This window comes from Kryptolebias marmoratus, linkage group LG5 (assembly GCF_001649575.2).
Source record: "Kryptolebias marmoratus isolate JLee-2015 linkage group LG5, ASM164957v2, whole genome shotgun sequence".
NCBI lineage: Eukaryota > Metazoa > Chordata > Actinopteri > Cyprinodontiformes > Rivulidae > Kryptolebias > Kryptolebias marmoratus.
The window spans coordinates 12807592-12823905 of record NC_051434.1 but is presented as its reverse complement, the minus strand read 5'-3'; the positions used below and the strand labels follow the sequence as shown (position 1 = coordinate 12823905).

The window sequence follows — 16314 nt, the reverse complement described above, 5'->3', positions numbered from 1 at the left end:
TCTGTAAAACACGACCGAATTTCCGCCGGTATCGTGCTACGAATTGATGAGTTAAGTTGAAACGCAAAAAACGAACCGTTTCATCCGTCACGGACATCGTCGTCGCTCCACCGTTTGTCCTTTCTTTCAGATTTCTACTTCAGCTCAGGGATGCTTTTTTTGACACCTGATCGTGTATTTGCCTGTCAGTCTCTTTGCATAAAGTCAATGTACCTGCAAGGTGTGTCATTTTAATTAAATAAGAAGAAAAATGTATCTTTCAGCTGTTTCAGGCATTTTTCCTTTTTTTCTTTAAATATTCTGCAACTCTAGAAAAAATAAATATCTATTATGTCAGAATTTGATCTTCTTAATAATCAACTGGATTTTAAAAAGGCTAATAAATATAAATCTTTTGTGCATTATTAGTATATTATTATAATATCTATAGTTTATTATCTATAAACCACTTAAACAGGGGCATGAACTCCAATTCTAAAAAGTCAAATACCAAAATGTTGTTTATGCATCCATCCATCTATCTATCCATCAATCCATCCATCTAACTTTGTTTTTCTGACATTTTCATGGCAATATTTAGAGAAATAGGTTTTGCCTGACAGTTAATTGACAGCAAAAAAAGATGTGCTGGAATCAAACACGATGACATGGATGCTTCGTGGTCGTGTTCATTCAAAGAGCCAAAAATATTTTTTTAGTTGACGACAAAAAATGTCCTGTTTAGAGCAAAAACATACCAGCGTGCCCGGGGCTGTTACAGATTTAAAAACTTATCTAACAATTCTGATTAAAAAAAATAAATTGTGATCAACTGTTTCGAGGCCATTCTCAGTTTATATTTATGGCACAAAGTCAGCATTGCACTACTTGTCACAAAGAATAACAGATACTTGTTGAAAATGAACTGAAGAAAGTAAAGAAGAAAAAAAAAAGGCTGACTTTATGGAATATGGACAATTACCTAGATTATGCAGACATGATCAAGAATAGCTCAAATAACTGCAATTACAATGTTAATGCTTTATTGTGACAGGGTTAACAGTGCTAAAAGTATATGATAATTACAGAAGCACTTAGAGAATGAAAACTTCTGCCTGGGGCAACAGTTCACCTGCGATGTGGCTGACTGATACGTCTCTGCAGAGAGCACACGAGCTGCAAGACTGAATAAAAATGGGGTTCAAGCAGCCTTTAGCAAATGTAGATTTGAGCCATGAAAACATTCCTCTTTTGCAAAATCTACATGAAAACTTTCTGAACATGATCTTAGTTAATTTATTTAAAAAATTGCTTCAAAAAATGTGAACACAAACATGGCAACAATGGGGGTATTTCAAAAGAAATCAACTTTAATCAATTGTTCAACCAGTTATGGATCATTTTGTCCATATTTCATCTCAAGTAAGTTTTATAGGAGGGAAAAAAAATGTGCTAGTAGTTTTTATGTCATTTTACACAAACTGCTGACAAGAAAAATACATGTTTTGGTGATGCTAATGGAAAAAGAAACATTTGACTAATTGCAAATTACTAAAATATGTTTTTCTGCAGTTTAACCAAACTTTCTTTTACAAATTTGTAATTGTTCCAGTTTAACTGCTAAAACATTATGAAGGAATCAAGTAATATGACTTAATTAGAAGGCCAATTAAAATAAAATGACAGAAAATAATTATATAGGAGTGCGTGATTTTACAAAACTGTCACACTGTTTTATATAAAGTGCAGTCATTATTCAGAGAGAGAAAGTCAGAGCACAGGACTCGAGCAGCAAGTGAAGACAAAAAGCGAGGCATCACATTCAGCTATATTTAGACATTCCCAAGGACATGTAGTCAAAGCACTGACCTGTGTTTTGCCGAGGAGCGAGTAGGCCCGCTGGACCTTGGTGTAGTGCAAAATATCAAAGTGCTTACAAGTCTTTGACAGGGCGACATCAAGCTGTTCCTGGAGCCAGAAATAGATAGATGACAAAGAAAGAAAAAAAGAGGGCAAAGGAAGAAGGGAAGAAAGAGAGGGATTATCAACATTAAGAGCAGGGATCAAGATAAAAACAGATGTGCAGATGTAAAGCTTTCTGGCCAAGGGCAGGTAGCTGGATGTGGATGTAGGCGAATATACTACTAAGTATAAAACCAAACGATTAAAGAAGGGCAAAGAAGGTAGGATGAGTTTTGTCAGAAATTAATAAGTAAAGGGATGTGTGTCGGCTTTGACAGATTAAGCTAAATGTCGTGCATCATCAAACATTTCCTTAAGCCTTTTATGTAAAGCTGCAACTGAAGCAAAGACTGCAGCTGACGCACTAAGCATACTATAATAAGTTGGTAAGAAATACAATTAACTAAATTCGAACACTGTTGGATAATTAGATGTAAAATATATGTATATTTGCAGTGCTATGCAAACATCATGAGCCAACCCCCTAGCCCTTACATAATTTGCAATCTTGTAATCTTTTAAAGTCTTAAGCAAACCTGTAGGACTCCAGGCTTTATGAAGTTATTTTAAAGCTTTGTAGATGAGCTCTATTTGCTCTATTTCAGTCCAGTTCTTGTACAATTGTACAGAAATAAAACAGATGCCTCCCTAAACTCAACTGATGAAACAGTGTTGTGACAACACGCAACAGACACCCTAAAAGAAGACGAATTTTTGTTGTGTTTTTACACACTTTGTTTCTAGCAGCCTGTCACAAAAGCACAAATTGAGTTAATGTTTTTTAGTTGCATATATCAAGAATGACAAAGGTAGGACATTTTTAGAGGCGTAAAACAGTTTTTTTCCCCCACCAACAAGGTGATTTTTTTGCAGAAAGAACAGCATATCCAGGCATAATGTCCAGTGTGTGCTTAAATGAAAAAAAGAAAAAAAAAACAGAGGAAACTGGACAAATGGATGGCAAAATTAATGAAAAACAAACAATCCCCGACTCCCAGCAATAAAGTGGCTGAAAATATAGTTTTACATTGATTCTATACCAAGTTAATTGTTTACAACACCGACCGGTCCATCCTTTGGGTTTTGGTGCCTTTTATGCTTAAATAATTTAGAGGTCAGTGTTAAGCAGCTTAACATAAATAAACAAACAAATATTCCTTTCAAAATGGCTGAGTACAAGAACTGGAATCAACCCAGGAGAACTCTATGTGCTAGAGAATGGACTGTGCTTTATTCAAGTGGTTTACAGGTTTTTGCATTGCTTGCTCACAGGTTCAAGATGATAGGTAAACAACCAACCTTTGCAAGTGGCTTGGTATCATGTGCATACATGAACGCGTCCCTCCCGTGTGCAGACAAAACTGTACCTAATTATTCTACTGGAGCACAGCAGCAGTGGTGCAGGTATAATTGCTTCTCCATTATCATTTATCACAAGCATCGAGACTGGAGATGAAACAAATATAATTTACTGTGCTTGCTCGCTCACAATATTGACTTTCTGATCGTGTCAATAACTCACAGAACCCCGTATAACAGAGCTGAACTATCAAAATGTCAAAACGGAGTAAAATTTGCCTTTTTCAAAAGGCAAATACACAGGACAAGAACAAGATATTACACACCGCTAAAAAGTGTCTACACTGATATCGCTACAAGATAATGGAATTAGAGATAAAGCAGGAAAGCACATACCTCTATCTGCTCAAGAGTGTCTTGTAGTTTAGAGTTCAGTTCACTGTTGAATGAAAGGAAAAAAATAATAATTACTGATTTGGCGGCGATTGTAGCATCAGCTGACAGTCATTTTCATTCATTGTTTATCAGTTGTTGAATAAATGTCAAAACAGAAAACGCCGATCATGTTCTGGGACTCCAGACTGGTATGGTTTTCCAACACTGAGACATGCAGAGGAAAAAATCCAATAACCATATTAAAATGCACACCGAAAAAATATCTATATGTGAGATAATGTTCCTTACACGAGCACCCTGATTACTCACACTGTTCAGATAATCAGTCAGCTGTCCTGATCAAGAGCTGTTTAGATGTGCTGTTAGGTCCTTGGGCCTTTAAATTAAAAGCCGGGCAGACGTGCGCCGCATTCATTAAAAGCTGCTCAGATTTACATCAGGGTTCAACGAGGCTCCAACTCATCACTGCTCCTGTTTGGGGGTTTTTATGGACACGAGTTCAGGGGCACAGCTGTAAAAAGGAATGATTTCCAACACTGATATCTTCACATCATACCCGTTTGCTCTTTTTTTTTCTGTTGCTACCTTTTGCTTTGAAATGGGCTTCTGGAGAAGAAGTGGCAGGAAGAATGGGGTTAAATCTTGTGTATGCAGCTGCGCTCAATTTTTCACTTTAGCAAAGGGGTTGCGAGCCACAGCACCCCAACACAAATCCTGGCTTTCTGAAACAAAAAGGAACCCTTTTCCAGCTTTCTGAAAATACATTTGTACGCCTTAAATGTGCTAAACACGTCCAAAATGATCTCAAAAACCAAATCAAGAACGCAAAACCGGTGGTGGTTTACGCTGTTGCCAAGCAGCAGGAAGGTCACAGTTTAAATATTGGCTCAGGCCTTTCCGAGTCGAGACCGCTTGTTCTTCCTGTGCCGCCGTTAGTTTGCTTTGGATTCGTGGCCTTCCTCCCAGTTCTCCTGTCACTCATGTTAGGTGAACTGGTCATTTTGCTTGGTTGTTCACTTTGTGTTAGCCCTGTGATGGACTGGCGACGTGTTCAGAAGGCACCTGCCTCACACCGTGTGACAGCTCTGATAGCCTACAACCCTGACCTTATTAAAGCAGGTATATAAATGCACAAAATGAATGCGTATGTGTCGAGCACGCCTCAACTCCATTACATCAGTTTATCACCACAGGCTTCCCACTTCACCAGGCTGTTAACTCTCCCGTGACGAAAGCAAACGCTACCATTTATTTCTAGTCCTGTTTATTGTTAGATTTTTACCCCCCCACAGTATTTTCGCTATGCTTACCATTCAGTCCAGATCGCCAGAATTCATGTTCAGCTTAACCGAAGCTTTTTCCTGCATCTACAGCAGGCATCCAAGTCTTTTGGCCCGTCTCCTCACTCTTCACCTCCATTTCCCTGCCAGAACATTCTCGAATTCTCCAATATCCTTTTCCTTAGAAAGCTGTTTAACCTGGCTAATACCTTCACTGCTCTTCAACTCCCCTCGCACTGCCTGACACCATTTATTCTTTAAATCTAAATTCTTGCCAACACCTTTGAAATTATTCTCAGTCTGGGAGTTGCAGTTGGATCTCTCTTTTTTTGCTGAAACTCATCTAATATAATGGTTGTATTCGAACCGTTTCATGTTAATTACACAGTTTTACAGTTTACTTACAGTGAAAAGCCTATAAGCAAGCATAAAACTATCCAAGACATAAAATGCCAATGAGTCCTCGGCGGTAGCTCAGATTTTGCCTCATCCTAACAAAAAAGTCAAGAAGTAACAACAGAAATGTCGACTGTTTTGCAGATCCCAAGGCACTAAGTCAGTTCCCTTGTGACTCCCCCATCCAGCATTAATAATGGCCCTCTGTTCCACTGTTTCCTGCCTCCGTCCCAGCTCTGCTTGTGGTTTTCATCAGGTCAGCTTGCTCTTATGTTATGCCTTGTGAGTCTGCAGATGCCCAAAGAAAAACAGAAAAAAAAAAAGAGTCCTTAACAAACCGTTAAAGCATCTTGGCTTCAGCTGGTGGATAGAGAGTTGTGACGATGAGAGAAACTGAGAGATGGTAGAATGAATCCCATGTGGAGTTTGCAAAAAATGGGAAACAAAATAAGAGACAATTACCCTTTTGTAGCTACCTCCATGTGGAAGTGTTTAGAATCTTAAAGAATAGTTCAGAATAGTTGAAAAGTTAACATATACAAAGTATTGTAAGCTGTTAGCCAACAGACAGCTGCCAAATGAGCTACAATCTTACAGCAAAATGGAGTCAAGTTAGAGTTAAGAAGTCCGTACTAACCATGAGTACTACCCCTAATTACCACTGCTAACAAACTGCACCAAAAGTTCCCAGCAACAATAGGAGAAAGCCAGTACCCTCAAGCGAAAACTAAGCCAGCCAAAACAAAGAAAATACACAGAGAAGCTAGAAAGCTGGCTCAACCACATAGGAGTGAATCGATCAATTTCAGGTCCAGGCTACTGAGGAAATGCATCCGAATGTTCACAGGAAAGGCCCAGGAGAGCGCAAAGCAGGGGCTTACACTCCTGGCAACCAGAATATGGCGATACACCAGAGGAGCTAAGGCCAAGAGAATAAATGGCCTCCTGTTCAGTACAGATCATTTTAGTTGGTCCCAACTCTGCAGTTCAGTAGGGGGACTGGAACTAAACCACAAACAGAACGGCTACAAAAGACCCTTGGAGGGGGGACGGGATCTAGTTCAACAGACACGAAAGAGAGATGAACACTAACAGCTTGGAATTAACAGGACGCAAAGTGGCCAACAACAAATGAATAAACCAAAATACACACATTAAAGAAAATAGATTTCACTTCTGAACTGACATAGCGCTTTGATTGTTATCTTTGAACGAAGCCTCTACAGTTTAAGCTATAAAGCACAGAAAAAGCAGGTGAGATGTAGTTTTTTTTTCTCACTAAAATTCCTAACTACACTTACTACCACCAAAAAAGATGACTTACATTGTGCTGTCCTAACATGAGGAGAAGCAGACTAAATCAATATCGTTCTTGTAGATATTCTCAAGCAATATCCAGGGCACCTAACTCCTCCAAAGCAATCTTTAGGTTTTAGCTCCTGGAGGTCAACTTGAAGCTAATAACTGAGGTCACCTTCTAATCTCTCTGGCTCCTGTTTAATGCACGACCCTTAGTCCCAGAGTTCAGTGTGAATGCTTGCGTGTACAGATGCAGCTCCTCCCTACACACCAGCCCCCCCTCTATGATCAGAAAGAATGTATAAATAACATATGAGAAGAAAAGGCTAATTAACACTCAGTTCCCTGCAGCGACCACGGGAATTGAACAGGGTCACGCAGAAATCTGCAAGCCTTTCCCATTGATTTGCTGACTCAATGAACAGACATGAATGTATCGTGTTTTAGAGAGCGTGGGTGTTAACGCTTTGTGAGAACAGCCTTTTTGCTGCAGTGGTGTTAGACGGCCCTACTGAGCGGGTGGGCAGGAAACTCTGAGACAATTTGAGGGCTCCGAAAAGTAAAATATGGTGAAACTAAAAATAAGCAACTGGGATTGGGAAATTAAGAAAGCAGACAAGGTAATGAAGTAGTAAAAAGCTGAAAAGGCAGGATGGGGAAAGAGCAGCACTGAAGGGGCTTTGATGTATGTTAGAAATCGGATCGCGCCTCACCAGCAGAACCTCTTCAGGCAAAATTTCACAGAGCTTCAGATATTCGGAGCCGAGGTCTTTACTAGTGCTGTGGCTTTTTTTATTTTGCATGTTTCAAGTTTTTTCTTTTTTTCCTGTTTTACTTTATTTTTATTTGTTTTCTGGAACTAAATTGTTTGTGCAAAGATTGGAAAAACTCTCTAAAGAAAGTTTATTCAATCTAAATTCTTGTCATACAAGACTTTCAAACTTTGATTGGTTAAATATTTCTTCTGTGATGCCTCACCATTACGTTTCTCTTGCCCACACCACTAAGGATCAGTTATAAAGCACAAAATTATTTTTAAATTACAGGAATTTGATAACATGAGGCAGGCCGGTCCAGTTTGCCTTTCTAAATCCTAACAATGCTAACTTATGAACTTATATAACAAACATAAAAGTGAAATAACCATAGTTTTCAATGTCTTCTAATGATCTAGTTATATTAGGTATGTCTTTTGTTTATGAGGAGTTTTTAAACCTTCATGTATAAATCATGTCAAGGACTTTAAATTAAACAGGAAAACCTTTGCACAATAACACGTAATAATGCAAATCCTCATTATAGGACCTAATAATATTTAAGCCAAATTAAACAAAAACCAGGCCATAAAAATCGCAGATAAATGTCAAACATACATGTTCAAATAATACCCAAGATTAGAAGAACTACTTGTTGGTTTAACGCTAAGTTTTGCTGTTATTTTAGAAATAAATGTGTTTGTTTTATTGTTTTAAACATAAAGGAATAATGACATGTAAAGCTGAAGACTGCAGCCTCATCAACATGTGAATATTTTCAGAAAGACAGTTATTTATATAGGGAAGCATATTCTTTTTCACACTTGTGGAAAATGTTTATCATTTGCTTTTGTTTCCAGCAAGGTAGATCCCACACAGGGTTTTATAAATTACACCCTGGGAGAGAAAGAAATAGGATTCACCAGACATGAGGTGGGTTTATCATTTGATTCATGCTGACATAACTTATTACAGCAGCAAAATATGGGGGGGGGGAAAAAAAGTCTGGTCAACAAAAAATGCATTAATATTTGATTAGTGCTCTCCTACTGTGGATGTACACTTAATTTCTGACTCAAAATGTCTCAACACTTTCTTGTTCACATGAAACACCTGAAATAAAAGAAGCTAGGGTCACTCTGGACGTATCCTCACACCTTACTCCAGTAGCTCATGTAAAAAGCAGGTAAATCCAAACATTTAGAAAAGATAACATGGCTGACTTAAGCAGGTTTACTTGGGATATTGAGGGACCCATCATAACTGATGCTTACCTTGAAAGAGAATAGGGAAACAAATAAAATAAAATAATCAATGCATCACATTTTCTATGTAAGCAATACATGAAGGTTTGAAAGTACGAACATTCATGTTAAAAAAACAAAACTAAAAGAGTAAGACAGCACACAGAACATCATCTAAACCTCACCTAAAAACATACAATCGGTAGGACAACTGCTACAAAAATAACAGGAAATTATGTGGATGTGCAAAGACAGAAAAACAAAAATGTAAAGTCCAATACTATAATAGTATAGAAGCGCATTTTAAAACAAGACACTTTGACCAAAATGATGTACAGCTTGAAAAATGTGAATAAATGCCACAAAAATCCTGAATCTTTGTGTCAAAAAACTGTAAAACTTAAATATATATTCCAACATAAAACAAGTCAAAAGTGTATAGTGCTGTAGGTAAAAAAAAAAATGTTTTACATTAGTTGATATTCTGAGGATGAAGCAGTTTATGAACACTTTACTTAGCTTTTCTGAGCTTGTTAGTTGTCTGTTTTAGAAAACTACTAAAGTAAAAGGTGAAAAAGGTAAGATATTTTTTTATTTTGCTGTCGTGAAAGTGTAAATACAAACCTAAAGCTTCAGCTTACATAATATATGCAGTTAAGATTTTAAAAATTTAATAAATCTGTCTTTACATTTTTAAATTATGGCTGAAAAACAGAGATGTCAAAGTGACCTTTCAGTTCATCTGTAAATCTAAGTGAGCATTAGTGCCAAAAAAAATGAAGACATTCCCCTGTGGCATTCCTGGCATATTCCACTGATGGGAAAAGGAATGGGTGGACAGGCAGGCAGACAGACAGACAGACAACCCCAAAGCTGAAATCTTCCAGTCACAGCTCCGCTCCATATTTTAAAGTGATTATTTCTACGCTGACAGTCCTCCTGACAGGTAGGAGTGCAGGATTTCGAAGTGAGCATCAACGAAATTTAAGGCTTCGCCAAAGGTTCATCGGGGGCGAGTAACCTTCTCCGGACAGGCGTTTTAAATCTGGCACCTGTGGGGAAATTTCCAACACTGGCAGTGATGCAGTTTATGTTTCCCAGAGCCGCAGAAGGGGAGCAACTGCAGGGATGGGGGAAAAAAAATAAAACTAAGTAGTCTACAGCAAACAGGAGCAGGAAAACCAATCAAGTATCCAAGAGAAGCTTTTGATGCTCCACAGTATTTCAACAAAAGAGACGAATAATGAAAAATGAACACTGCTGCTTCCTCAACAGTGAGTATATCTAGCTTTCATCTTTTTGGTTTATTGAAGGCATTTATTGAGCAACAACAGGAACATGCAACTTTATTAATGACAATTCTAATCAGTGAAAAGAAATGCATTTTCTTTACTAATCAACAGCAACTTGTGGTTTAAGAAAACAGCAGGGTGATTTATTTCCCACCACAGCAATCACATGTGCATAATATTTACTTATCAATTACTATTTCGCTGTTGTCAATCAAACTGCATTGTATTAAAATGGGCCCTGCTGTATTTTTATAACTGTTATTAAGATGAAATGATTAAAATTTACCACTACTGATAAATGCTTCAGTCGCTTTCTGAAAATGTGTCAAAACTCAATATTTTTTTTTTTTTTTTTTACTTTCAGTGTTTCCAGCATTAAATTAGAAGGATAAAAAATTAGAATTAATCTTGTTATGTTTTTTTTTTTGGTTTCCTTTATAAGTATGCAGATGCTTTTAGAGAATTTCTGCCAAGAGCTTGGCTGAAAAAGAAAGATATAGCAGTGGTTATTTTCTTTTTTTTTTCATACAAATTCAATTTTATCTCATAAAGTAGAGTATTATGACAGTCATGGGTGGACAGTAAAACAACTGCATGACAGGAATGCTTCTTTTTCAGATGTTCAGAGATGTCGCTTGTGACTTCAGCGAAGGTTGTCTGGCTGTCGTGTATCGCTGTTTAACCATCTGCACGTCATGGCTCACTGGATGCCTGCCAGAGTCTCTAAATCTTGTAATTGGATGCTTTCTCAATAGGGGATAAACAGTAATGTGCTTAAATTGGAAGCTGCCAGATGCATACCGAACATGTTATCTTAAAAGAAAAGGTAGGATTGCTGCAAGAAAATCACTAAAAATGTCCTTGATCAGGCTGTACATTCCTTATTTTCTTTCTTTTTTCTTTTTTTTTCCAAGCTAATGCCCCACTAACAATGTCTGCGGATGGGAAAATCTTTTCAAAACTATCTTGACATCATAGCCAAAGCAACAGAGCAGCCACGAGGAAACGACAATGCGCCAAACAAGAGGGAATCAGACCCCGAGCGAGAGTTCTCCAAACAGATCGATTAGGTTCCAACCTTGAGAAAAGAGGGTAAAAACAAAACCCGTCTGGCGCTCTTCGATCTGCATTTCAAAGTAAACGCGATTTCAAAGATGACCAACGTCCAAATGTCTTCTACCTGAGCGGAACTGAAATCAGATTATTCCAGACCGACATAACTCGGGAAGATCCGATTTCCATCATAAATTTCTCCATCCAGCCGTTAAAATGAGTCCAAGTCGACTCCCGTTGGACGCGGCTAAATCCCGATATCAATCTGTTTACACTGTACCTGATGCAGCTGTAGTGTTTGAACGTGCTGGCAGCCTTCTGGCATTCCAGACAGAGCTGGATTGCACCTGGATAGTCTTCCTCCTAAATGAAGAAAGCAGAGAGGTCATTTGTCATTTGTAAAAAGGTACAAGATTTTCTGAGCAGTTTCATGGAAAGTACTAAAGGCTAAATAAGACATTTGATTAAATTACACTTTAAAAAAATGTTTCATTGCAGGAAAAAAAGTGAGCTATGTCTGATGTCCTCTTTGCATCGTGTTCCAATGTAGCACAACATTTACAGTATCTGAAACTAGTTGTCAGAGCCGTATTTGTCCTGGTGGGCATAAAGACTTGTACAGCTGTCGAATTTATTTCGCACGCTGCAGCTGACCTTCACAACAGATATGCATTTACCAATGAATCTATTATTAGCGTTGGTTTCGCTTTTAGCGCCGAATCTTCTCTGATGTTTGACCTTTCGAGTCAATTATGAACTTTTCCCGTATGTATGCGTGTGCGTTTTTAGGGATTACAATACCTCGAGCATCTCGCTGAGTCTTACGTCTGTTCTTTGCTGAGAGGTGAAAGAAAAAGGATATGAATACAACATAAAATACTTATGTGATAATTATTAAGAGAGAAATATTTGGGAGCTACAATGATTCTTTTCAAAGCCATTACTGTATATGTTACACATGTAGTGTGATTGAGGGAAAATTTCAAACAGAATCAGCTCTTGAACTAAAGTTGGTTATATTTATATGTACAGTAGACTATACCAAACAACAGTGATGGATGTCAGCAAAACACAATAAATGTTTTTTTTTATAGATTGAATGCTGTACAAAAAATAAATCAGTTATCATAATTTGACAATTTTGCACCTGTAATTCAAAGAATAGTTTCCAAAACATACATGTTTGATCCACATCCCTTTTAGTGTGAAGCCAAAGCTAGAAAATCTATGCAGAAAAGCCTCAATGCAAATATATAAAGGTTTGCATTGAAACGTGGATTTTATCTCTCACTGGAGAAGCTAGAAGTCCACTTGTACTGCAAATAAATGCAATCCAAAGTACAATATTTCATATTTAAAAAAATAAGTGATAACATTACCAAGGTCTTGATGGTCCTCAGAGACTTGAGCAGACCTGTCAGCAGCTGCCGTCGCCTCTGATTGGCTAACAGACCCAGGCTGGCCTCTGTGAACCCCTCCTTTGCACCTCGTAGTTGTCTTCCCAAATAAAAAAGTCCAATGTGAGGTGTACCCTTTCTTTTTTTTTTCTTAATTTAACTCATTTTTATAAAGACAATTTATAGGTAAACATGCCATGAGTTGTACAAGAAAAACAACATGAGTAGGGTTACAGCAGGACTGTTTAGAAGGATATGTAGATATCTGGCATTTTAGTTTAATAAGAGAAAGTAGCTCTGGCGGACGCCCAGGAAGAATAAACAAATATTTCTGGCTTGGATTGTTGCAACAGCTACCAATGTGACCAAATGCAAATGTGAAAAACAGCTTTTTTCTTGTCTAAAGATGAAGATCTTGAGGCAAATACCTCTCTGTTCTACAGCTGGTTAATTAATGCAAGGTAGACAGTATGGCTCTTCAGTTACTCTGCCATCTTTGTGTGTTAGGTTAATTTTGTTTCCATCTTGCACTGATATTCTTCACCCATGCACACTGATCTGGCTCATTTTCACATCTCGCAGTGGAAACCTTCACTTTGGTTGCAACAGATTAAATCAATTCCTTTTTATTAACTTTAACATATGTTGTGTCTCCCTTTTGTTGCAATCACTTGAGCCTGATGGTAAAAGTGGGGGGCTCGGACTTAAACACGAAACCTCTCATGCCTTAAGAAAGACTCATTCCCCTACACCAAACAGCACAATAGGGCTTGTATTTCTTTACAAAATACGACAGGGCTTGAGAGGGAACTGAAGGCTTTTTTTGACAGGCTGCGTGGTTTCAATGCTTTTAGGAGTCAAGGTTGCAGCCGGACTGAATGCCATTCTACTACACTTTCACCACGTTTCAGAACCACTTCCATTGTGCGATCAAAGAGAGCTGAAAACCATCTATTTCAACAGGACTGAGACTACATGAAGGGAAATGATCATGGTTATGAGACAAGCACTTAGTATGCAGACGCAGTTTTAACAAGCTGTTTGAGAAACTATTTCAGAGAGATGGTAGCATGTTACAGAACGTCATTACCTCCTTGCATTAGTGCAAATGACTGCTGCCAGCTGCAGGTTGGTCTGTAAGGCCGTCACTCTCTCCAGCTCCTGTGAACATAGATAATGGCTTGAGACACAAATTACAATCATTAAAACAAAGCAGCATTATGTATTCATATTCGTCATTAGATAGAGGCAAGATGTGGCTTGAATAATACCATTTCCAAGGCACCTCATTACCCCTAAACATCGCACAGATACAAACAGCATTTCCCCACACCTATATCAAAGTATCTTTTTCTGTGAAGGTGTCTGCTGTGAGCTGATAAATTATGTTGTGATGGTAAGAGGTGAATTTCCATTGCCAAACTCAGAGCTTAGAGTTCAAGAGAATATTGTTGAAAACACAGAAATGCAGAGAAACCCTTCCTTTCTTTCGAGTTGTGACATTTAAAGGCGTATGAATGAGCACTCTGCTCTAAGAGTTCAGCAATTATCCCACTCCGGTGACCTCTGCTGAGCACAAGAACATCCTCACACAACGCTGGGCTGACATTTCTTGTCCCTTTTGTGCTGCCAGATGTCATGCCTGAGGTGCGAGAAGTTGGTCGTTTGATCTTATTTTTCGACATTATATCAACCCTTCAAAAGTGAAAAAAAATAAAAAATAAAAAAGGCCCAGTGTTCTAAGAAAATAAATTCCCTATAACATCGTCAGATGAAAAAATATCCTTTGCCAACAGAATATGGTCTGAGGAAATTAATTTTCCACGGTAATAAAAAAAAAACAACAACAGTAAAAGCAGCACTTCAGCTGTGGGCAAACCAATCTCACCTCATGATCTTTGACTGCTGACAAAGATCATGATAAGTTTCGAGAAATATTTCATTAAAGACTTTTCCCCTGAGGTACAAGCATCATGTGATGCAAAACACCCACAAGGTTGAACACTGGTCCAAGAGAAGACCACTCCAAGCAGGCAATCTCTCCAACCAAGCTGAACGTACATTATGTCTGCACAAAGGTGAGTCTGCAGAGAGTTTGGTTGCATTTGTTTAAATCTTGACAAATTTCAAATTGTTGTTCGCCGTTTAACCCTGGAAACCCTAATTTCAGTTCATACGACAAAAATGACCCACAAATGAGTCTGGGTTTGCATTTAACAGTCCCATAAATCTCTGATCAACCCAGCTTGCAACCGTCCTCCGACAAAGTACAACATGTTGACGATGAACAGCTCAACAATCACTTGAAATAAATAACAATAAAATTAATAATCTTACAATCACTTAACAAAAATCCTCAATAAATAAACAAACAGAAATAAACACCAGGCATCCAAATGGTTCCATCTAACACCAGACAGCCTAAAATCCTAAAATATTCATATAGGATCCTTTCAGATGTTACTGGTCCCCTGTTAACTTAACCCCTTTGCCCTCCTCTGGGATATAAACTAATAAAACATTCATATAAAACTAAATCATTTGCATCCAGGCAGCAATCACCATATGCATGATTTAAAAAACAATGCACTTAAGAACCACAGCAGCATTGGTACAGCTTTTAGCATTACAATAAACTTAAAGGACGGCCTTGTCTGCTAAGAAGTGGGAACTGGCCACATGACTTACCAGGTCCAGCTGAAGAATAATTTTATACACTGAATCCAGCTGATGGAGTCTTACGCTGCAAGCACAGAGCCAAGTCTTCAGTTTGTAGTGCCATTAATAAGTGTAAACCTTTGCTATCACATAAAGGTTCACAGTGAGGGTGCGCAAGCCGTCTAAGGTAGGTCTACCAGCTGAAGTATTAAACTTTTTATTATCCAAAAAAAACAGAAAAGAAGCTTTTAAATTATCAAGAATTTAAATCAATCAATGGGTGACACGCATATCAACAACGCAGACTAGTTCCACCCATATAAACAGTGATATTGGTTTTTAAAATCATTAAAAAGGAGACTCTGATGCAAATCTAGCTTAAGAAAAGCCATTTATTTCAGTCTCCAACAGGAACTAATCCCCTCCAAGCAAACACACATTATGCTGAGCAATCTCCATTCAAACTGTGCCTGCCATTATCGGCACACAGCAGTTAAAAACAAAACAAAACACTGATTTCATTATAAAAAAGGCAGAAACACTCAGGGCTTCTGATATGTGCAGAGAGACACACTGGAAAGGGATAAGACAACTCAAACACACAGGCGTACGGGTGGAAACACACAAACACACCGCCACTGAGACGCGAGCGTTCGACATGATGAGGGCTGCGATTTCTGCCTGAGGCTCCAATGTGTTGTTACATCACAGCTTCGAGGTGTCTGCCCTATCTGGGAGGCACACTTAAACGGAGAGACAGCTGGTTGAATCGGCTTAGCCTGTGTGGAAGGAGGAACGATAACTGTGCGGTGGTGGGCTATAACGTATGGTTAGACAGCTTTTAACAGCCAGCTTGAACAGTCACAGCTTATGGACATGACTGCAATAACCTATAAAGATGGCAAGTCATAAGGGAGACTTTCCAGCCTCCATTATTCATGTATTCATAAGAGGTCCACTCTGTGACCCTTCAGCACATTGACTATGCACTGCCTCCTTGTTACTCAACCTGCCTTTACATTAAAAAGATGCTTCTGTTTGGGCTCTGCCTCACTCACTTAGTTGTATTTAAGCCACCAGAAAGTAAAACTCAAAGTCATTTAGGTCACATGGCTGCGGAGTCTGACTAATAATTACTTTCAGTTTTGGTGTGTTTTTATGTCCATATGTTACGGGAAGGTTAACTGAACATATCTACAAGACATTAATCACCTTTTAACAGGCTCTCTTTTCTAGTTTATATTGAATGGAAGGTGATCCCAAATGCTAGACGACTCTTAAAACAAAAGAGGCAAAAAAAAAAA

General features: G+C 38.3%; 1 protein-coding gene across 2 annotated transcripts in view; it reads right to left on the bottom strand.

Annotated features, from left to right (window-relative positions):
* The window catches only part of vps50 (VPS50 EARP/GARPII complex subunit), a 103860-nt gene that overhangs the window by 65427 nt on the left and 22119 nt on the right, over window positions 1–16314 (bottom strand). For both annotated transcript variants that reach the window (XM_017424682.3, XM_017424689.3), the window contains exons 6-11: window positions 13443–13513; window positions 12335–12452; window positions 11757–11792; window positions 11236–11318; window positions 3637–3679; window positions 1849–1947 (exon numbers count right to left, since the gene is read on the bottom strand). In XM_017424682.3, the coding sequence (XP_017280171.1) occupies window positions 1849–1947; window positions 3637–3679; window positions 11236–11318; window positions 11757–11792; window positions 12335–12452; window positions 13443–13513 (450 nt within the window). The remainder of the gene's footprint in view (window positions 1–1848; window positions 1948–3636; window positions 3680–11235; window positions 11319–11756; window positions 11793–12334; window positions 12453–13442; window positions 13514–16314) is intronic.